The 23,238-nt window shown below is 36.8% G+C and overlaps 3 protein-coding genes across 3 annotated transcripts; 2 read left to right on the top strand and 1 right to left on the bottom strand.

The window, feature by feature from the left end:
- The first annotated feature begins 1,538 nt into the window (after positions 1-1,538).
- On the top strand, positions 1,539-16,799 carry LOC109221101 (lipoate-protein ligase LplJ-like). The gene is made up of 5 exons (XM_019385563.1): positions 1,539-2,326; positions 11,491-11,881; positions 12,382-12,620; positions 13,429-13,577; positions 16,731-16,799. The coding sequence occupies exons 2-5, from the start codon at positions 11,709-11,711 to the stop codon at positions 16,797-16,799; spliced, it is 630 nt and encodes a 209-aa protein (XP_019241108.1). The 5' UTR covers positions 1,539-2,326; positions 11,491-11,708.
- LOC109221103 (lipoate-protein ligase LplJ-like) lies at positions 7,053-9,175 on the bottom strand. Its single transcript, XM_019385566.1, has 3 exons — positions 9,037-9,175; positions 8,298-8,536; positions 7,053-7,508 (listed from the first exon to the last, which is right to left on the bottom strand). Exons 1-3 carry the CDS (start codon positions 9,173-9,175, stop codon positions 7,422-7,424), a joined length of 465 nt encoding a protein of 154 aa, XP_019241111.1. The 3' UTR covers positions 7,053-7,421.
- Positions 16,800-21,392: 4,593 nt separating the features above from the next.
- Positions 21,393-22,530, top strand: LOC109221100. The gene is made up of 2 exons (XM_019385562.1): positions 21,393-22,186; positions 22,275-22,530. Exons 1-2 carry the CDS (start codon positions 21,393-21,395, stop codon positions 22,528-22,530), a joined length of 1,050 nt encoding a protein of 349 aa, XP_019241107.1.
- The last annotated feature ends 708 nt before the right edge of the window (positions 22,531-23,238 follow it).

Here is a 23,238-nt window from a genome sequence, read left to right as displayed (position 1 = left end):
ACACTTGTTAAATGAGTAATTACCTATTTGTGTAGATTAATATAACATACAGAATGTATATATATTTCGCTACTATTTTGAAAGCGGCTATACAATATTATTTTCCCTAATCTATACCCTTTCCTTTACCCTAAGTCCCTCACCCTATTATTTCCTCTACCACATTTAAGGAATGATCATATTTAAAGATCAAGGGAATGAAGTTCAAATTAATGGAAAACAGAATTAGCCGTGATGATGTGTTTTGTTTTGTTTTATTTTTTTTATACCGTTGGAGTGTTGGTGGCATACATTTGATCCCTTACTTTAATTTTGTTGCATGTGCTTGTTGACACATTTTTATATTATAAATGGTGTTCGTCTTTTTTTAGCTTCTTTTTGTCCATATTAGTTAGGCGCGTTAATAGCGATATACTTTCCGTGGAATCCCGCAAATTTTCTTATTGGTGTAGTCGATAACCGAATCGGTAAGCCCCCAAAATCGATAAATCGAAATCGAAAAAATCGAAACCTTATTGAAACGATAACGATAAGCATATATACAAATCGATAATCGATAAGTAATTATCGATAAGGGTCAAAATCGAATCGATAAATCGAATGCACTTTTTAGCTAATCCCCAAATTCTTTATATAGTCAGTACTAAATATTCTTTAGTGAATTTCACTCTTTAGCTAATCCCCAAATTCTTTATATAGTCAGTACTAAATATTCTTTATTCCTCAGATATGTTCTTAATTTCCTTAAGGTTTCTATTTTAAGTACCTCTGTTCCTTCCTATTTTTATCTCACTATTATTTTAGTCGTTAGACTAAACGACGCCGTTAGAATAAACAAATCAAAATCTCTAAATCACTAAATGGTCAAAATCGATCCCTCTGCTCTCAATTGCTCATTCCTCACGCAGACAAAGAAAAAACCTAGAATTTTGGTCTCTATCTTCTCCAATCTCTCTGCCTCTCTGCATAAATCACTGAAGTTTGGGGTTAGGAACTTGGAAGTTCTGGTTGCTCTCTCTCTCTCTCTCTCGGCGCTATTCAGTATTCACAACAGCTCCATTACTCCATTTTTGTGGTTAGAACTTAGAAACTCTTGTCTAATTGTCTTTTCTTTTCTGTTTTTGTTTCAAAGTTTTAGTTTTCAGTATTCACACCAGTTTTAGTTTTTCTCTTTCTGATTTTTGGTTTGGTACTGTGGTTAAAAAGGGTTTACTCAAGAGATTTGAGCCTAAATAGATGTGAGCACATGATTTTTATCCTATATTGCATTATTTTGCATATTTAATTTCCATTAAAAATCAAAAAATACCATGCATTGCATTTAGATTTTGTTCCCATTTTAGGATTAATTAATTAGTTAGTTGCTTTATTAAAAAATGAAAATCACAAAAATGGCTCATTTTTACATTCTTAGCTTTAAAATTTTGGGTTATTAAGTTTTCTCTTTTAATTTAGGATCAACTAATTTTAATAAATATTATGGTTAGATAATTAGCTTAATTTTACAATTTGAATTAATTTAGGAACTTAATTTAGATTTTTAATTAATTAAAAAAAGAGAAAAAAAACAAAAGAAATGGAAATTGAAAAAAAAAAGCTGATTTTAAATTGAATTGGGCCACACATTTTAGAAGCCCAAGTTTTCCCCCAACCCAACCCAACCCAAACCGGGTCGACCCGACCCGACCCAACACCCAAACCCTATTCTTCTAATATAATAAGCCTAAAAGACGCTAGGGATACATTCGGAAGGAGAGACCGTAGCGCCGCAACAGTGCAAAACGGAACCCTACCCTCTCGTTCATCATCTTCTTGAAGCAGCCATCTATGGCTTTTTGCTGAACGAAATAACAGACCCCCCTCCCCCAGGAGTTCATCTTCTCCATTAGAGCTAATAGACGAAGACCCTAGGAGACGAACAGACACAAAAAACGCCAAAAATCTGAAAGGCATTGAGCGAGAAAAACTGAGCGCGGAGCTCTTTCTTCTTCAAGAGAACGGGAAGCTGCTGCTGCTTCTTGATGAAGTCATAGCCATTTCTGATTTGAGAACACAGCACCCCTCCTCGTCTCAGTTTCTTCTTCTTCACTTCACAACCAAAAAGTTCCTTCAACACAACGAACCAACCAAACTTCAACTCCAAATCGCTACTCCCTGTCATGGAGTTTGTCGATTTTGTTTTCCTGGTTTAGTTCGAGTTCTCCGGTGAGTTTCGAGGTCGCCAAGGTTCCGGTATCGGTTCAAGGATCAGGTCGTTAGCTCGTTTTGGTCTGCTGCGTCGGAAACTTTCTTCGTTGTATACGTTGAAAAATATGCAGAAATAAAGGTCTGTTTTCTATTGTTAAATTTGGATCTTCATTTCCAGTTCATATCCCACAATGAGATTCTCGTTAGATGTATTAGATATAAAATCACATGCTAGTTCTTATACCTACTGAAGCAAATTGTAGTTAACTCCATTTTTTTTGTTTTGGTTATTAATGCAAATTGTACGTATATGATCATGTATTGGAGAAATCGCATCTCTGAGCTTGTTTGGATTTGACATAGCCTTAGAATGCCTTGAAAATCAGCAAGAGTTAGACGTGTAAACTGTTGTATGACATAGTTAATGCTAAATTGATTCCTGTCATATAACAATGGTTCATTTTATTTTGTGACTTTAGCTTCCCATAATTCTTTCCTTCTTTGGGTGAATTCAATGCTTATTTGTTTGGATACTCCATTCAACAGGTTGTTGTGGTTGTTAAGAGTCAGTCGTGGGGTAATGGTGGAAGGACAAGCTACTAGTAATTAAACGGTTTACATATTTTAGGATTGGGCTTGGTCAAATGCATGAACTAGGAAGTTAAAAGGACACGAACATGAAACCTCTTTTAGAGAAAGCGCTTCATAATTTATGGCCCTCAAAAGTTTAGTTTAAACATCCTTTGAAATTAGAATCGAGGTGTGCCATTAGTTGAATTTTCCATGGCCCTCGCAAAATTAAAAACGCGTAGTTGCTTTAGGCGCGTTATTTTAATAAATTACCTTCCTAAATTCGGGTGCACATTTGTGACCCAAATTTAAATCTTAATAACGTTGGATAAAATGTGTTTCGGATTGCGGGTGCATTTCATGTGACGCGGTCCAAAGACATGTTTTAGACGACGTTAAATCTTCTTTAAAATAAATAAAAGCGGTTTTTGAAGTTAAAAATGCACGTAGGTTTGAACATGTACTAAAATCAGTTAATAAGCCAATAATAACAGTTGAGCGACTGTGCTAGAACCACGGAACTCGGGAATGCCTAACACCTTCTCCCGGGTTAACAGAATTCTTTACCTGGATTTTGGTTCGCAGACTGTTTATCAGAGTCAATCTTTTCCTCGATTCGGGATTTGAACCGGTGACTTGGGACACCATAAGTCTCCCAAGTGGCGACTCTGAATCTTTTAATAATATAATCTCGTTTCGATTGTCCTTTAATTGGAAAAGCTCCACTTATTATATCCCTGTCGGGGGTGTAGTAAAAAGGAGGTGTGACGATAGAAACTAATGGATATAGAATATTCATGTAGCGCCCGGCTAGTTTAGGTGTACTTGATTGATACATAGATTGAGATCTCTTTTTTGTTTGGTATAGGGGTGGGGGCACTTTCTGTCCACGGGATTGTTGTGCAACAGTTTTAGAATACTATGCTAATCCTATCATCTGGAAAAATAAATTAGTAAATTATTTGAATCCAAGTTTAACACGGGTTCGAAGTTGTTTTAAGCAGCTTCCATTTAGTATAAGTGCATGAACGGGTTCATTGAGAAAAGACTTGTGTGTTCATGTAGATATAAGTGAGACTTCAGAGAATTCTAATTTGCCATAAAAAGCAAAAAATTTAGTATTGGAGTGAGATGAGCCTAATTTTAAATAGAGCTTAATGGCTGCAAAATATTCATATAGATGCACTGCTAGAATGGAATTGAGGTGTACTTGATTGGTACTTCATACATTCAGGGAATTGAAGTTGCAATGAACTTGTTGAAATTTTAAAATAAAGTACCAAAAATAACTTCGGCTTCTCAAAATCAATCTACCAAAATAAGTAGAATCTCTTTACGACGCTTCTTTATATTAGTTTGCATTTATCCAATTGTTTGTATTATTACCTGTATTTTTATAATTTAGCTCGATATCACGTTGTTTGATTTAAATTTTTCGGTGCACCTACTTGTTGAGATTTTTTTTTTTGTTCAAGTTTGAACACCCTTGAAAAATTTTCTAGCTTCGCCATTGAATTTAAAGCAGGTTACGGAGTTGAAAAGTTTGAAATTTGAAGGGGGGGGGGGTGACAGTATTTTTGGGCCCTTGTAATTGATTTTGGGCTATTAATTATACCTATTGTCATTAGTTTTTTTCGGATTGTTATAAATGAAGTTTGCTCAATTTTTTGTAAAAATAACACGGGTTAGTCAGTTTTCAAACTGGTCATTCAAAAATAGCCAGCGTTTGCAAAGTCATTAAAAAATAACCACTATTTTGCTACAACAGGAACCGGTCCAGCATAATATACTGAAGATCGGTGCACATGTGTACATATGCTGGAACTCCAACACGCGGAAAGTTCCAGCATAATATACTTGAGATTGAAGCACCTGTGTGTGAACTTCCAGTGTATTATACTGGACCGATATATTATACTTGAACTCCAGTGTATTATGCTGGAGTTCCAATATACTTATGCTGGAACTCCATTATAATATGCTGGAGTTCCAGTATACTTATGATGGAATATACTGGAGTATTTTTCGGATTTTAAACAGTGTTTTCGTTCAGATTTATCTTTACATGAAAAATGGTTAAATTTCAATTATTTTTGAAACTGTAGCTATTTTTGAACGACCACCTGTAAATTTGGCTATTTTTTAATCGGAAAAGGTCCAAATATGCCCGTTAACTATGCGAAATAGGACAAATATGCCCGTCGTTATTAGTTCGGCCCAAATCGTCCAATAGTTGTGCATATATGCCCTTCGGAAAAGGGTCGAAAATGCCCTTAACGTATTAGAAATGGTTTAATTTGCCCTCCTTCCACATATTGGTCTAAAAATACCCCCAAAGTTTATTCGAATTAAAAATGCCCCTCATTTTAACGGAAGTATGAGATGGCGTATGTGGGGCTTTTAATTAAATAGGTGGCATTGATTTATTGGTCCACGTGGATAGTAGACCCATCCATAATTAACCCGACCCATATGAAGTAAATCCAAAATCCAAACCCCTTCCTCCTTACTGGAAATTGGCGACTGGTAATTTTCTGACGAACAGTAATTTGGTGCAAGTTTGGAATGAAGAAGAAAATAGGAAAACAAACAATACTTGAAAGTCACGAAAATGGGTAAGTAGTCACCATTGACAGCCATGTTACCTTCGTGAAACTCGAGGAGAGGGAGTAAATGAATCAGTGATAAGCACAAATGGATCCCAACTACTATGGATCTCATCTAGTTGATAAGTTATGAATAACACGTCAATAAATAAGTTTACTAGTTTAGTTTGCTAAAAAAGATGTAATGGTACTACGATGTAGTAGCTGAGGAAGATATTTACATCTAAGAGAAAAGTCTAATGTGAAAAATAAGAAAAAGGAAGAGATACTTTCATAACTTGTTTATTCAATATACACTAGAACCCTATTTGTAGGCGTTAGACTCAACATATATAAAGATTTGTCAATGTGTGAGAATATCCAACTAAAGAACTTAATTCTTTCAAAATTCTAACACTGGCACTTAACTATTCTCACATGCCTGCTAAGGTTGAAAACCAGTTTGAGTTTATTTATGGTTAAAAACATAAAAAGATTCAATAGGCATCACAAAACTTGCTGAAAATAGTCAGAAAAAGTTTGGTCACTTGGAATTTATTGAAAAAGTGGGGAAAGAGGTGATATTGCCAGGAACTACCGCTAGAAAAGAGAGCACGGTGCAGTCAAGGCAGGGAGCTTGGAACAGAATGTTTTTGTCCCATAGCATGTCCATCACATGCTCCCCCTCCAGTACCAAACACAGAGCATGCGGCGCATGCTCATCGCGAGGGAGGTCTGGGTTCAGCTCATCACAACAGCATGCAGTTATTGGAACTTGGATTCCTGGTACGGACATGACTCCAGGCAAAAATTCAGAATAATGAAATAGTTGGGTTCTTGATTGCCCACGTGAGCACTTGAAAAGAGGATAGTTTCATATGTGGACCTTAAGGTAGAGGTTAGTTAAGAGGACACGAGTGTATGTTACAATCAAGATTATGATATATTAGGTGATATGCAGGCAGGAAATTAGAAGACTACAAAGGCGTAAAAGACAAACTTGGAAATTTCATATGTGAGTAAATGACGATGCATGTACCACAAACTTCAACATTGTGGCTGCTTGCAAACTGAGATTAACTAGCTTTACCTTTTCAGCCAAGCCAACTACCAAGTATACTTGATAGTAAACAACTTCTTAGGCTCACTGCCACAAGTCCACAACCATAGTTTCAGGGATGATTTGTTCAGAACACATGAAAGAGCCTTTCAGTAAATTTATCTTATAACCACATTGGGACAGCCCTTAACAGTGACATGAGCCAATTTTTGCAGATTTTCCAAAGTAATTAATCCCGGTACCCATTCCTCAAGCCAAGTGAAACAAAGAAGACTACCCATGCTTCATCTTTTCACCATGATGTCAGCACCAACTTAGAGGTCTTCACACCATCAGCTTAGAAGAGTATGCATGCAGTGCAAGCACCACCACGACTATTTTCTATATAAAAATGCTTTATCTATTCTCTGTACCTAAATGTACTATATATTAGAGGGAAGAAAAAAATATGTACGGTTATGAAATTATTCAATAATAATGTAATTCTATTAATTACATAGTTGTTCCATATGTTGCAGTGTACGAGAATGAAATTTTGCATCGATCTTGAACACGATTAAGTTTATTCTACCAACAACTTAAATCGGTGTTTCCAGAAACATGTTTCCATTCTTATCATATTTATAAAATTTCAAGACCCCATTGGATCTATGATAGGATCGTTTATTTACAACGGAATGGTATACAAAGTCAACAGATCTCAATGAATACAATAGGATTTATGGCTACATAAACTATTGAAAACAGTTCTAGATCTGGTCCAAGACGAACTGCGGTAGGAGATTTATTAAAACCATTGAATTCGGAATATGGCAAAGTAGCTCCTGGGTGGGCACTCGAAGATGCACATTTGGGGATTCGACGGAGTGTTCAAAAATCAGCTGCGTCAAGTTCATAAGAAAAGGCTCACAAGACTATTTACCAAGCAGAACAAAGAACTTGAAAATTTTGCAAACCTGTCGATAGTCAGGAGCTCGTTTTGGAAGTTTAAGATAAGCCATGTTCATCATCTCATAATCCTAAAGAAAGGATGTATGATGGATCCAACGGCCTTTTGTGATAGATTGAGCATTTCCCCCAAACTTGCGGTTGCCAAAAACGTAGTCTGTGATCATGTAAAAAAAAATATGAAGTTGGATGTCTTAGAAAGCTGGTGAGCAAGACATAAAACAAGGATTCCTCAAGTTATATCTTCGTGTGAGCAAAAGAGAAAGAACAAAAAATAAAGGACAAAACAAGCAGTCAGACAGATATCAAGACGGGGCAAGAGAATGGAGGGGAGATAGTATTCACAATTCTTTTAAGGCCAAGTAACACAATGTACATAGAAATGGGAACCAACTGCACAGAGAAGAAAGAATGCAATATTGCTAACAAGAAGAAATAAGAAAACAGAAAAGGAAGCATCCAATCCAATGAATGGCACTTTTCTTGTCAGGAAGTTAGTTAGAAAGTGTGTGAACCTTATCTACCACAAATAATTAAATCCACATAAAAGGAAGCTCTCTTGATGAGTGCAGCGTAATAGCATTGTTAGTCTGACACTCAACCTTGGTTTTTAGCACCAGTACATGCATAAATACATTGTCAGCCAATTGAAACTTCTATTTTTGTTTTTTGATTAGTCAAATAAATTTTAACAATATCAAACTAACTCAGTGTCACAAATATATAGATAGAGAAATATATAGTGCAAAAATATCATACAGCAAGTATAAGCAAGTATTTCCTACATAACAAAGTTTAAAAGCAAGTTCGTTTTTTCGACATAAAAGCAAGGTTACACTTTTTTTTTTGGGGGGGGGGGGGGTTTGGTTCTTGAAGAAAACCTGCAGCTCTTCCTGCAAAAAACTGGACAGTCAACAATGAAAATAATCCTGGAGCAGAAAAGTATCATTTTCACGAAGAGAGAAATCCCCAACTCCTTGAAACACCTTGCTATAGAGTTGGTTGCTCCATGACATGATGGGCCTAAGATATGGTTGTACAGTAGGGACAACATCCTTATTGCATATGAAGGAGATGAAAATTGTCCTGTGATCGACTATTACAGTGCCTCCTCCAATAAACCTCTTTACTACTGGAATCTTGTCTTGCAAAAGAGAACCGATTTCAAGAAGTTCAGCTGGTTTTCTGTGACAATGGTTAATGTTGTTATACAATTAACTCAATTAGAGACATACAACAAAAAATGTCCTATCATTACGGCCATGGCATACATTAAGTACTCGTAACTTCTTGCATCAATTGTAAGCTGATAGATCAGAACTTGCACAATAGCAGTGCGGTTAATACTGATAGCTTAGCTCCAAAGAATATACAGCCTAAAGAATATCAGATAGTGGAAAAACTAGCCTCGTTATCGGTGTCTTTATGACACACATATGTTAAATTGCTTTAGGTTCGTATTTTTCGAATCCCCTTCCTGGCTCCACCATTTCCCACAAGCACTATATAGTTTAAAGATGGTGAAAGATTAATTAGTGAAGCAGAAGGAAAATGCAAATCCAATCGTCAAAACAAGTTGTATAATGAACCCGCCAATAAAAACAATCAAGAAACAATTCTAGCAAAAGTACTACTATGGAAAAAAAGAGTCATACCATAAAAAAGGGTGAAAATTGATAGCTCATCCTGAAATACCCATGACAATTGTGGGTTCATTGGTTCCATCATTTACAATGCACCAGTTTTGAGGTGAAGTCCTGAGCAACCGTTCCTCCAAATGCAGTTGCTGCAGAATTGGCACTCCCTTAAATTGAACAACATTCATCAATGGCACCCCACATATTTCTGAACTCATCGCAACTAAAACAATCTATACGCTAACAGCTGAACTGGGTCTTTGACTCTTTTCCCAATTTCACCAGAAAACCTACAATTGTGTACTTTCTCGACAATTTAAAGGATCAATGTTATCCACGAGTGTCACCACAGACCCACTCAAGGAATTCATAAATCTCCCTCTTCTTCTCTTTTCAAAGACCAGCCTCCTCTCTCTATCTCGCACTTGTTCTTCGCCTGAAACACATATCCAAAATTATTATTTCACCTAAAATGACCAGTAATTGATTTCGAGCTATAAGGTGGGGAAGCAATAGCTGAGGTAGATATGATCAACGGGCAAAGGGAGGTGATGCGATCTAGCTTTGTTGGAGGAGTTGGGAAATAAAGGAGCAGCCAAAGACAGGAACCTAGAAAAGAATAGAAGCAAGCCTACCATATTTACTTTGGCATTGAATACAAACGGCCAACGGGAAGACTTGACAATTTTGGATTAGAGTTCTATATGTAATAAGAGAAACTAAAAAAGGGAAAAAGTGCAAATATGCCCGTGAACTATGCGAAATAGGACAAATATGCCCGTCGTTATTAGTCCGGCCCAAATATGTCCAAACCGTCCAATAGTTGTGCATATATGCCCTTATTAGACGGAACCAACATTTTTTTTCTTTTTTTAATTATCTAATACCAAACCCAACCTAAATCTACCGACCCGACCATACCTTCCCCTAATTCTAAAAGACCCAAACTTAATCCCCTAAAATAGATGCTCCCCAGCCCTAAAACAAGCGCTCCCCACCCCTAAAACGGACGCTCTTCTTCCTTCTGTCATCTTCTTCCTAAATCCCAACTAGGGTTCTTCTTCTCTCTCCTCTTTCTTTCTTTTATGCTTTAATTTTTCAATCCAACAAGCTGTTTCCTTCTTGTTTGATCCACTCACTTTCCTCTCTTACTTCTTTCATTTGCTTTGAAATGTCGGAGCATCTATAACGGCCTGTTCAATGCTGTTCTCTCTCTTTTCCTTCGCTGTCAATTCGATTACTTTCTCTGTGCAGTAACAAATCAGTTCTCTGTTCCTTAGGAGCACCATATCCATAAAACTTTGGTTTGAGTTTTATTACTCCTTTAAACTTTACAATTGGTGCATGAGCAAATAATTTTTGACATATTACACACTGAAAAATCTTAAAATCTAAAGTACTCAAAGGTGTGGCCTAGTGGTCAATCAAGTGGGTGGAAAACGATGAGCTTAGGTTCAAATCTGAGGGTGGACATACCCTATTAACATTAACATATTATAGAAGAGTGTGCCCTTTCGTTATTGTTGCCAAATCTCAGGAAATCCATGTATATATTCAGATGCGCTTGTTATCTTTTATGACATGAGATGGCCGACTAGCATATTAAGGGCGTTTGATCTTTAAAACATGGTTTTATGGAAATTAGCATGTTTTATGCACGCTTTTTTGGTGTAGTTAGTGTTTAGAAATAAAGGAGAACGTAAGTTTAAATTAAAAGTGACGGTTGGAAGTGCCTTTTCAGTTTTCAAGATAGTTATACTCGCTCCATTCATTTTTAGTTGTTCACCTTTGACATTGTGCTCTCTTTAAAAAAATGAGAAATGTATTTTACAATAGTATTTCAAAAAGTATTGACAAATAATTTTGGCATTGAGTAGTTAATGATAAGTATACATAAAATAAGAAAAAGCGTCCTTTTCTTGATCGTGGTGATGCTCCTCCACAGCAGTAGTAGAGTCATGGGGATGCTCCTTTAAAGACTCAAACAACTCAACAATTCTAGTAACTGGTCGGGTCGGGTCGGGTCGGGGCGGTAGATTTAGGTCGGGTTTGGTATTAGATAATTAAAAAAAGAAAAAAATTATGGTTCCGTCTAATAAGGGCATATATGCACAACTATTGGGCAGTTTGGACATATTTGAGCCGGACTAATAACGACTGTCATATTTGTCCTATTTCGCATAGTTCACGGGCATATTTGGACTTTTTCCCTTTTTTAATTTCTCTTATTACATATAGAACTCTAATCCAAAATTGTCAAGTCTTCCCGTTGGCCGTTTGTATTTAATGCCAAAGTAAATATGGTAGGCTTGCTTCTATTCTTTTCTAGGTTCCTGTCTTTGGATGCTCCTTTATTTCCCAACTCCTCCAACAAAGCTAGATCGCATCACCTCCCTCTGCCCGTTGATCATATCTACCTCATCTATTGCTTCCCCACCTTATAACTCGAAATCAATTACTGGTCATTTTAGGTGAAATAATAGTTTTGGATACGTGTTTTCAGGCGAAGAACAAGTGCGAGATAGAGAGAGGAGGCTGGTCTTTGAAAAGAGAAGAAGAGGGAGATTTATGTATTCCTTGAGTGGGTCTGTGCTGACACTCGTGGATAACATTGATCCTTGAAATTGTCGAGAAAGTACACAATTGTAGGTTTTCTGGTGAAATTGCGAAGAGAGTCAAAGACCCAGTTCAGCTGTTAGCGTACAGATTGTTTTAGTTGCGATGAGTTCAGGAAATGTGGGGCGGCTGCCATTGATGAATGTTGTTAAATTTAATGGAGTGCCAATTCTGCAGCAATTGCATTTGGAGGAACGGTTGCTCAGGACTTCACCTCAAAACTGGTGCATTGTAAATGATGGAACCAATGAACCCACAATTGTCATGGGTATTTCAGGGTGAGTTATCAATTTTCACTTTTTTTTATGGTATGACTCTTTTTTTCCATAGTAGTACTTTTGCTAGAATTGTTTCTTGATTGTTTTTATTGGCGGGTTCATTATACAACTTGTTTTGACAATTGGATTTGCACTTTCCTTCTGCTTCACTAATTAATCTTTCACCATCTTTAAACTATATAGTGCTTGTGGAAAATGGTGGAGCCAGGAAGGGGATTCGAAAAATACGAACCTAAAGCAATTTAACATATGTGTGTCATAAAGACACCGATAACGAGGCCAATTTTTTCATTTTTTGATATTGTTTAGGCTGTATATTCTTTGGAGCTAAGCTATCAGTATTAATTGCACTGCTGTTGTGCAAGTTCTGATCTATCAGCTTACAATTGATGCAAGAAGTTACGAGTACTTGATGTATGCCATGACCGTTATGATAGGGCAGTTTTTGTTGTATGTGTCTAATTGAGTTAATTGTATAACAACATTAACCATTGTCACAGAAAACCAGCTGAACTTCTTGAAATCGGTTCTGTTTTGCAAGACAAGATTCCAGTAGTAAAGAGGTTTACTGGAGGAGGCACTGTAATAGTCGATCACAGGACAATTTTCATCTCCTTCATATGCAATAAGGATGCTGTCCCTACTGTACAACCATATCCTAGGCCCATCATGTCATGGAGCAGCCAACTCTATAGCAAGGTGTTTCAAGGAGTTGGGGATTTCTCTCTTCGTGAAAATGGTACTTTTCTGCTCCAGGATTATTTTCATTGTTGACTGTCTAGCTTTTTGCGGGAGGAGCTGCAGGTTCTCTTCAAGAACCAACCCTCCCCCCCCCCCCCCCACCCCACCCCCACCCCAAAAAAAAAGTGTAACCTTGCTTTTATTTCGAAAAAAGGGACTTGCTTTCAAACTTTGTTATGGTGGAAATACTTGCTTATACTTGTTGTATGGTATTTGTGCACTATATATTTCTCTATCTATATATTTGTGATACTGAGTTAGTTTGATATTGTTGAAATTTATTTGACTAATCAAAAAACAAAAATAGAAGTTTCAATTGGCTGACAATGTATATTTGCATGTACTGGTGCTAAAAACCAAGGTTGAGTGTCAGACTAACAATGCTATTACGCTGCACTCATCAAGGGAGCTTCCTTTTATGTGGATTTAATTATTTGTGGTAGATAAGGTTCACACACTTTCTAACTAACTTCCTGACAAGAAAAGTGCCATTCATTGGATTGGATGCTTCCTTTTTTGTTTTCTTATTTCTTCTTGTTAGCAATATTGTATTCTTTCTTCTCTATGCAGTTGGTTCCCATTTCTATGTACATTGTGTTACTTGGCCTTAAAAGAATTATGAATACTACCTCCCCCATTCTCTTGCCCTGTCTTGATATCCGTCTGACTGCTTGATTTGTCCTTTATTTTTTGTTCTTTCTCTTTTTTGCTCACACGGAGATATGACTTGAGGAATCCTTGTTTTATGTCTTGCTCACCAGCTTTCTAAGACATCCAACTTCATATTGTTTCTTACGTGATCATAGACTACGTTTTTGGCAACCGCAAGTTTGGGGGAAATGCTCAATCTATCACAAAAGGCCGTTGGATCCATCATACATCCTTTCTTTGGGATTATGAGATGATGAACATGGCTTATCTCAAACTTCCAAAACGAGCTCCTGACTATCGACAGGTTTGCAAAATTTTCAAGTTCTTTGTTCTGCTTGGTAAATAGTCTTGTGAGCCTTTTTTTATGAACTTGACGCAGCTGATTTTTGAACACTCTATTTCTGGAAACACCGATTTAAGTTGTTGGCAGAATAAACTTAATTGTGTTCAAGATCGATGCAAAATTTCATTCTCGTACACTGCAACATATGGAACAACTATGTAATTAATATAATTACATTATTATTGAATAATTTCATAACCGTACATATTTTTCGCTTCCCTCTAATATATAGTACATTTAGGTACAGAGAATAGATAAAGCATTTTCATATAGAAAATAGTCGTGGTGGTGCTTGCACTGCATGCATACTCTTCTAAGCTGATGGTGTGAAGACCTCTAAGTTGGTGCTGACATCATGGTGAAAAGATGAAGCATGGGTAGTCTTCTCTGTTTCACTTGGCTTGAGGAATGGGTACTGAGATTAATTACTTCGGAAAATCTGCAAAAATGGGCTCATGTCACTGTTAAGGGCTGTCCCAATGTGGTTATAAGATAAATTTACTGAAAGGCTCTTTCATGTGTTTTGAACAAATCATCCCTGAAACTATGGTTGTGGACTTGTGGCAGTGAGCCTAAGAAGTTGTTTACTATCAAGTATACTTGGTAGTTGGCTTGGCTGAAAAGGTAAAGCTAGTTAATCTCAGTTTGCAAGCAGCCACAATGTTGAAGTCTGTGGTACATGCATCGTCATTTACTCACATATGAAATTTCCAAGTTTGTCTTTTACGCCTTTGTAGTCTTCTAATTTCCTGCATGCATATCACCTAATATATCATAATCTTGATTGTAACATACACTCGTGTCCTCTTAACTAACCTCTTCCTTAAGGTCCACATATGAAACTATCCTCTTTTCAAGTGCTCACGTGGGCAATCAAGAACCCAACTATTTCATTATTCTGAATTTTTGCCTGGAGTAATGTCCGTACCAGGAATCCAAGTTCCAATAACTGCATGATATTGTGATGAGCTGAACCCAGACCTCCCTCGCGATGAGCATGCGCCGCATGCTCTGTGTTTGGTACTGGAGGGGGAGCATGTGATGGACATGCTATGGGACCAAAACATTCTGTTCCAGGCTCCCTGCCTTGACTGCACCGTGCTCTCTTTTCTAGCGATAGTTCCTGGCAATATCACCTCTTTCGGGTCATTTTCCAACAGCCACTTTTTCAATAAATTCCAAGTGACCAAACTTTTTCTGACTATTTTCAGCAAGTTTTGTGATGCCTATTGAATCTTTTTATGTTTTTAACCATAAATAAACTCAAACTGGTTTTCAACCTTAGCGGGCATGTGAGAATAGTTAAGTGCCAGTGTTAGAATTTTGAAAGAATTAAGTTCTTTAGTTGGATATTCTCACACATTGACAAATCTTTATATATGTTGAGTCTGACACCTACAAATAGGGTTCTAGTATATATTGAATAAACAAGTTATCAAAGTATCTCTTCCTTTTTCTTATTTTTCACATTAGACTTTTCTCTTAGATGTAAATGTCTTCCTCAGCTGCTACACCGTAGTACCATTATATCTTTTTAGCAAACTAAACTAGTAAACTTATTTATTGACGTGTTATTCATAACTTATCAACTAGATGAGATCCACAGTAGTTGGGATCCATTTGTGCTTATCACTGATTCATTTACTCCCTCTCCTGGAGTGCTTGTCCTATTTTTCTTTATGATATTCAAGTGATATAATCTTTGGCTAATAATTCTCACAATAATTTTCTTCAGTGTTAAGTTGGAAAACTTACATTTATCTGTATTCTTTTTCGTAAATTCTAAATGTCTGAATGTCATTTAAATAAGAATTTTTTATAAATCCACTTAACTCAATCTAATGTATAATCATATAATTGTAACAAATATTATTAAGGGAAAACAGGAAGATAACTTCTACTTATTATATGAGATCCACTGGGGTCAGAGCCTACTTATGCCTGTACCAAGGTCTCGAATGGGAAGTTGATGAGTTCCTTATGTGCAAGATAACTAAAGCTATCCATGATCTTATCTTATGGAATGTCGTGTCTAAACAATGCCTTTTGAGGTTCTAGTAGCTAAAGTAAATATGGAGGACCTCTTGTTTGCCTGTTATGTTTGGAGCCTCCTGGTCATCTCTATGGTGCATTCACTCTAGGCTCTAACACTGTTAACTCACTAGGAGCCTGAGTATTCTGTGGCTTGAAGGTTTCTAGCCAGATTCGTCCCTGGAGGCCTTCTAAGCCACTGTCTCGACTTCTGGACGTAGAGAACATTTAGTCTAGTATAAGCAACTGGTGATAAAACCTATTCCCAGTTCGATCTTGATCAGTCATTTTTTTAGAAATGGTAGTCAACGCAATCTGATGTGTCTGAACATTCTCCAACATCCAGGTCATGCTCTTGCTTTCACCTCTTCGAAAGGACGTAACATATTCCCAATCCTAGCGACAGTCGGTGCTTTCTTTGGTAAAGTATTCCACAGAGTATCAAAGTAACAAAAAGTTGTTTCTTTCATGAGCTTCCTTACTGTACTCTAACTCTGTCATTTGATGTCTCTCAACCCTGCTCTCATTTCTGCTTATAGTACTTTTCCAGCTTATTTCACTTTAATACCTCCACATGCTTTTTAGATGGCTTTGCGAACTTGAACTTCTTAGTATTTACCAGTGTTTTTCAGTCGAATTATGCATGCCATGGAAGTCTTATAGCTGAGAGAGACTGCAACATGACAATTACACCTAAGTTCTTTGGCTTGAAGGGATCTTTTATGCTTGAACTTCAAGTTGAGTATAAAATATTCTCATGGTGAAGTCTTGCTATGGTTTCTCCATGGAATTATGCATGTCATGACAAACTTATAGCTGAGCAAGACTGCAGCATGATAATTACACCTATGTTCTTTGGCTTGAAGGGTGTCTTTATGTGTGAACTTCTAGTGAGTTAAATATTCTCATGCTGAAGCCTTGTTCCTATTTTACTCTCATTTGTTACTTCATACTTGACAATATGCCATTTTGGCTCATGAGATACTTCACTACTTTTTTATTTGTACAAGTTACTTTTGCATTGAACATTAGTAATTTGCTTGCTTTAGTCTCTGATGGAGAGTTTGCTTACTGGTTATTCAGGCAAGAGACCATTCAGACTTTATCTGCCGCATGAAGGATTATATATACTCGGCAAGAATTCATAAATAGAACCATATCTNCATGAGAGTATTTTTGTTGGATTGGGCTCCTAATCTGGTTGTGGTTGCCTACCTCCAACTCATTCATGTTGCTACTTCCACGGATAAAAATACTAGGAGGAAGTGCTACCTTTTACCATTGTGCGTTACAGGGGGCATAATTAAGCTAATGAATTTTCTTGGAAAGAACTTATTCCCAAAAGAAGTTAAGAAGATGTAATGAAATTAAGACATTTCAGACAACAGAATGAGGGAAGAAATAGGAAAATGATGGAGTTTGAAGGAAGCTGATGGGAATCAGTATACCAAATGACAGTGGTAGCAGATGTATTAGTGAATCGTGGTTGGATTAATTATATGAAATGACAAGTGGAAAGAATGTAATGGTGGTGAAGACTGTTTAGAAGGAGTGTTGAGAGTAAGCTTGGGCTGCTCTGTATCCTCCTAAACAAATCATGGAATTCGGTCTAATTCCCTGCTACATCTTTCCATGATTTTCTGAGTGAAGCCTTAATATCATATATTTTAGCTTTTCTACTTAGCAAAACTACAACGTGGTTGGGGAGTACAATCTACACTCATTTACTCGTATTTTTGTGTCAACAATGGCTTCATTCACAATCACTGAAGCGGTATTCTATCTTTATGATGGAAAGTTCTTTGTTGACTTTCATGCAGATCATTCGATCAGATACGAACCAGAAAGGTTGAAATTATGAGGTTGTAATTAATATGTCTTTGTGCTGCAGGGTGTGTATGTTTTCCAGTATACTCAAATATCTATGATCCTTTTCTCAAGTGAATCAAGTACTTTTTCCATCACAAGTAAACCTAGTTGTTTGACAGTAAAGAGACACTACGGTAAATTACATTTCCAATGGCTAAATAACTCTATTACTAATGAAGAAACCCGGGATTATAGATATCCACAATGATTACCAAACTACTTCCACACTTTGTTTAAAATCTTACAATTCTTTCCTTTCATGATGTTAAGAAATTACTTTTGAAAAATGTCTTGTGCTTCTGACGTTTCTTACTCTTAACTGAAGTCTTAAATCAATTAGCCAGTTAGGTGCCACATTCTTTTTAATGAAATATCTGGCTGCAGAGGAAGACTACTACTAAATCAAGCATCCTCATCTCATAATGTTTTTTTTTTCTTTTTACCGATCTGCAGTAATTGGTATTCTTGCTAGACGGTTCTTCTTTTGGTTATCATAGAATTTTGAATGTTAAATTATGCATATCTGGTTTTTCTCATCATTGGAATATTAGCATGTTCAGCATTGTCCGTTAAGTGATTTTCTTTGAAGTTATTACCCGAGATATAATAGATAATTTCAGTTGATGTGAATCTTGCGACTCCAAAACTGCTTTGTTTGTTTCGTTCTGATATAGACTACAAATTACCTAGGGAAATTTGAGTGCTCTGTTGTTATGATCTTAACTGTGCTTATATATATATACTTTTGGTTCAGCATTTACTGTAAAAGTACTTCTTTCACAAAGTTGTGTCTCCTGCACTAATGGTAGCTAACCTTTTACCTCATCTGCCCCTGACTTTGGAAGTATAAATAAGTAATCAAGCTCAAGATTTTCAGGGAACACAAAAGAAAAAAGAAGAGTCGAAAAGAGGGGCGGAGCCCCATTAAGGGAACGCAAAAGAAAAAAGAAGAGTCCAAAAGAGGGGTAGAGGCAAATTATTAGTTACAGGTTACAAATTTTATAACTTTTTCTTATGTATTTATACTAGGAATTCTTTAATATATAAAATACATAAGTTACCCCCTGAACTTTGGACCAAATCCCTGTTACACACTTTCTGATCACGAAAATCATCTTACACACTCAACTTTTTCGGAGTGTGTCTAACACACACCTCTTTGCCTACGTGGCAAGCGCGTGTTTTACAAACAAAATGATGCATCTGCACAGTAAGAAATTATGTCCGATATTTTATTTAAACGGTTCAGATTTAGTGAAATTTATCCAACGATTACAATAAAATTTCTTTCTTTCTTTCCTTTTTTTTAGTTTCTTTCTTTTTTATTTTTCTAAACTAATCCACCACCTACCCGTCGAGAGCCCATCCAGACCTCTCCATCGTCCACCACTGATGCTCCACAACTTCTCCACCATCCTAAAATCAATCAATACTCACATGTCGAAAAATTGCCATACCTTCACCATTGAAGCACCTTTTTCTCTTCTCTTCCTTTTTTCCCTTACACCTGTTGGGGGCAACCATGAAGGAACGCACTTACCATTATATACCATTGGAGAGGGTTGTAGGTTTGCTTAAGAAGAACCAATATTCTAGTACACTTAATTGTTTTTGGCGTTTGGATCAAATTTTAATAAGTTTTATGCAAAAGATTCCAAGATTTGGTACTGGAATTTTGTATCTCGAAAATATTTAGAAATTAGAAGCTAGGAGCATTTGATGATGTTAAGAAATTACTTTTGAAAAATGTCTTGTGCTTCTGACGTTTCTTACTCTTAACTGAAGTCTTAAATCAATTAGCCAGTTAGGTGCCACATTCTTTTTAATGAAATATCTGGCTGCAGAGGAAGACTACTACTAAATCAAGCATCCTCATCTCATAATATTTTTTTTTTCTTTTTACCGATCTGCAGTAATTGGTATTCTTGCTAGACGGTTCTTCTTTTGGTTATCATAGAATTTTGAATGTTAAATTATGCATATCTGGTTTTTGTCATCATTGAAATCTTAGCCTGTTCAGCATTGTCCGTTAAGTGATTTTCTTTGAAGTTATTACCCGAGATATAACAGATAATTTCAGTTGATGTGAATCTTGCGACTCCAAAACTGCTTTGTTTGTTTCGTTCTGATATAGACTACAAATTACCTAGGGAAATTTGAGTGCTCTGTTGTTGTGATCTTAACTGTGCTTATATATATATACTTTTGGTTCAGCANATATATATATATATATATATAATTACGAATCTTATAACTAAAGCGAATTATGACAATTTCAAAACCAATAAACTTTAAAATCTAACTGGCGTCTCATTCAAAGGGAATCAGTTAGTAGTAGTATTCAAAAAAAAAAAAAATCCTGAAAACTTTCCAAAGAATGGAATCAAAGAAAGTCAGCAATATGAAAACTCTTCTTCGTTTATGCTTAAAATATACATACAAGTAGCAGCCAGTACTGTAGCTCAACGGCTGCTATTTGTATTATTCTCTTTATTTTATTTCATTTTATATAGAGCTAGAGTATAGCTTACCCAAACCTTATAGTTTTAGTTCAAACTGGAAACAAATTAGCTATAACTTAGAAACAAACTGATAACTTAGAAATAAATTGATTTAGCACGATCATACATAGAATCAAGCGAAGCTACTAGTCGCGGACTAATAGAGGTGAACGAAACATGACAACGATAAACACAAATAGCTTCAACGAAGAAAAACCAGTTCAACTGTTATAGTTTATTCTAATACTCAAATTAATTTTGAACATGTAAAAGCAATCAATTAGTTAAAATTGCAAATTGATAAAGGTTTCGTACCTTATAACAATGAAATTTCTAACCACAGGCATTTTGAATTCAAACAGTACATGGTACAGCTGATTCAGTCCACAGGGAAATATGTGGGTCTATCTTATGAAGATCCGCAGAGGCACATTCAAAATTTCTTGGAAATTACGGATACCTACAATTATCCGAACGTTTCCAAGGACTATGTCAGGTTGACACTTTTTCCCCTTTCACTGCTGGGGGAAGCTAAGGAATGGTTGCAAAAGGAGCCCGCGAACTCAATCCACACTTGGGATGATCTAGCAAGGAAATTCTTAATCAAGTTTTTCTCCACTAAGAAGACAAAGTCATTGAGGAGTTAGATTCTTGGGTTCGAACAACGGGATGGCGAGACACTTCGTCAAGCATGGGAAAGATACAAGAAGCTACTCAGAGACTGTCCACATCATTGTCAGACTGATGAGGTATTGGGTCACCTTTTGTTGATGGGCTAGATGATGCATCAAAGATGAATCTTGATTCAACTTGTGGAGGTAGTTGCATGGCTAGACCATACAGTGAAATCCAACTCTTGCTAAATAACTTCACTGCTAATGATCATAATTGGAAAGGAGATGGGGATTCACGAAGGAAATTAAACAGAAGGCAGCCGGGTTGATTGAGCTTGATGACTTCTTATCTATGAGAGACGATATAGCAAAATTGTCAAATCAGATTAACAGAATGACAATGCAACAAACATAACTGATGCAACATGTCAACAAATGTCTATTTGCTGCGAACTATGTGGCGACAATCATATGAGTGACATGTGCCCCACGAATCCTGAATACTATGTGGGGCAACAGAGCAAAGGTCTAATGAATCAGAATGCACAATATGGGAACACTTAAAACCCAAATTGGAAGAATCATCCCAACTTCTCATGGGGTGGAAATCAGCCGCATCAAAATCATTATAGACCCCAAGGAAATTTCAATCAACCTCAGAACCCACCCAACAAACAGAAGAGAGTACGAATGACTTGCTGAAGAAGTTGTTGCTTGACAATCAACAGCTCAGGACCGATTTTAGAAATCTTGAGAGGCAAATGGGGCAGTTAGCAGTAAATCAAAATACTAGACCTGCTGGAGCTCTCCCGAGTGATACTGAGCCTAATCCTAAGGCTCAAGTCAATGCGGTTACCTTGAGAAATGGAAGAGAATTAGAAGAAGTTCCAGAGAAAAAGAAGTATACAGCTAGACCTGAAGGAGAATTAGTTCCTAAACCCGTTGAGGAGAATAAGAAAGAAAAGCCGAAAATTGTGACAAGGCCACCACCTCCGTTTTCACAAAGACTTCAAAAGCAAAAAGATGATGCTATGTACAATAAATTCTTAGATATTTTAAGCCAAGTGCGTGTGAATTTGCCGTTGGTGGAAATTTTGCAGGAAGCGCCTAAGTATGCAAGGTATCTTAGGGATATTGTGGCAAACAAGCAAAGACATACAGAGTTTAAAACAAGTGCACTTACTGAAGAGTGCAGTGCTAGAGTTCAGAGTAAACTTCCTCCTAAGTTGAAGGATCCTGGGTGTTTCACAATTCATCTGTCTCTCGGAAAACAAGATGTTGGTAGAGCCCTGTGTGATTTAGGGGCTAGTATAAATTTGATGTCATCCTCTTTGTTCAAGCAACTTGGATTGGGGGTGCTTAAACCTACTACAATCACTTTGCAGTTGGTTGATAGATCACTAGTTATGCTAGAAGGAATTATTGAGGATGTGTTAGTTCGAGTGGGAAAGTTTATTTTTCCTGTTGATTTTATTGTTCTTGATTACGAGGCAGATGAGGAAGTACCTATTATTATGGGGCGACCATTCTTAGCTACTGGAGAGCACTTATTGATGTTAGGGAAGGGAAGTTGAAGATGAGAGTTGGCGATGAGGAAATCACTTTTAAAGTGTACAAGGGCTTGTGCATGATTACTGTGGTAGAACTGAAGGGGATAAAACAAAGTCCTTATGCGAATTGTGCATGATTACTATGGTAGAACTGAAGGGGATAAAACAAAGTCCTTATGCGAATTGTAGTGATTCGGATGGGACAATTGAATTGGAGGAGGTGGTGTTGCAAGCTGAGTGTGTAAGGATGATTGAGAAAAGAGCCAGAGATGAAAGAGGAGACCTTCTGAGAGTGTGTAAAAAGGCTAGGCTTAATGGGAGAAAGAAGAAGAGAAAGCACCCAGCCTGAACAGAGTAGCAGTGTCGTGCGGCGATGTTAAATCAGGCGCCTGTTGGGAGGCAACCCATCTTTACTGTTTTCTTTTAGTTTTTATTTTCTTATTATTGTTGTAGTATTTGTTTTTGTTTTGTAGGATTATAAGAATAGGAAGCGTAGCCATTGGAAGAGTGCAAAAGCGAGTTAGATGGTGAGAACTAAGTGTGGGGTGCCACACAAAGGACGATGCCTGGGGGTAGTGATCACGCCCAACTCTAGTCCTAAAAAGGATAAGCGGTCGCTGCAAATATAATCCGGTCTAAAAGTCCGGAGTCGAATCCCACAGAGAACTAAGGCTTAGCTGTATTTGTTTAATATCACCAAGAAGACAAGATTGAAAATAAACAAACAGCTGAAAACTAACTATGCTTGAATTGTAAACAATTAGAATAAAGGTCTAAGGTAATGGTTTCCCCCTTTGTTGATTTCCTTGGTTGTATATTTTTTATAGCTGTGACTTAGCTGCCTCTATCAATCATGAACTCTCCAGCTATCATAAATCTCTCTCAAACAATTATGATAATTTACTAGACGCACTCTCTCAAGCTACGCTAGCTAGATTCACATTACAGTTCACTTAGATTGCACCCGAGGTATCGTTATCTCTAATCCAACCTCTAAACCCTCGGTTATGACTCTCGTCTATACTCCGGGAGTGATGTTGTTCAAACAACTACCTAA

Source organism: Nicotiana attenuata, unplaced genomic scaffold (assembly GCF_001879085.1).
Source record: "Nicotiana attenuata strain UT unplaced genomic scaffold, NIATTr2, whole genome shotgun sequence".
Lineage (NCBI taxonomy): Eukaryota > Viridiplantae > Streptophyta > Magnoliopsida > Solanales > Solanaceae > Nicotiana > Nicotiana attenuata.
Note: the sequence above shows the minus strand (reverse complement) of the source record. Positions and strands in the feature narration are given on the sequence as shown.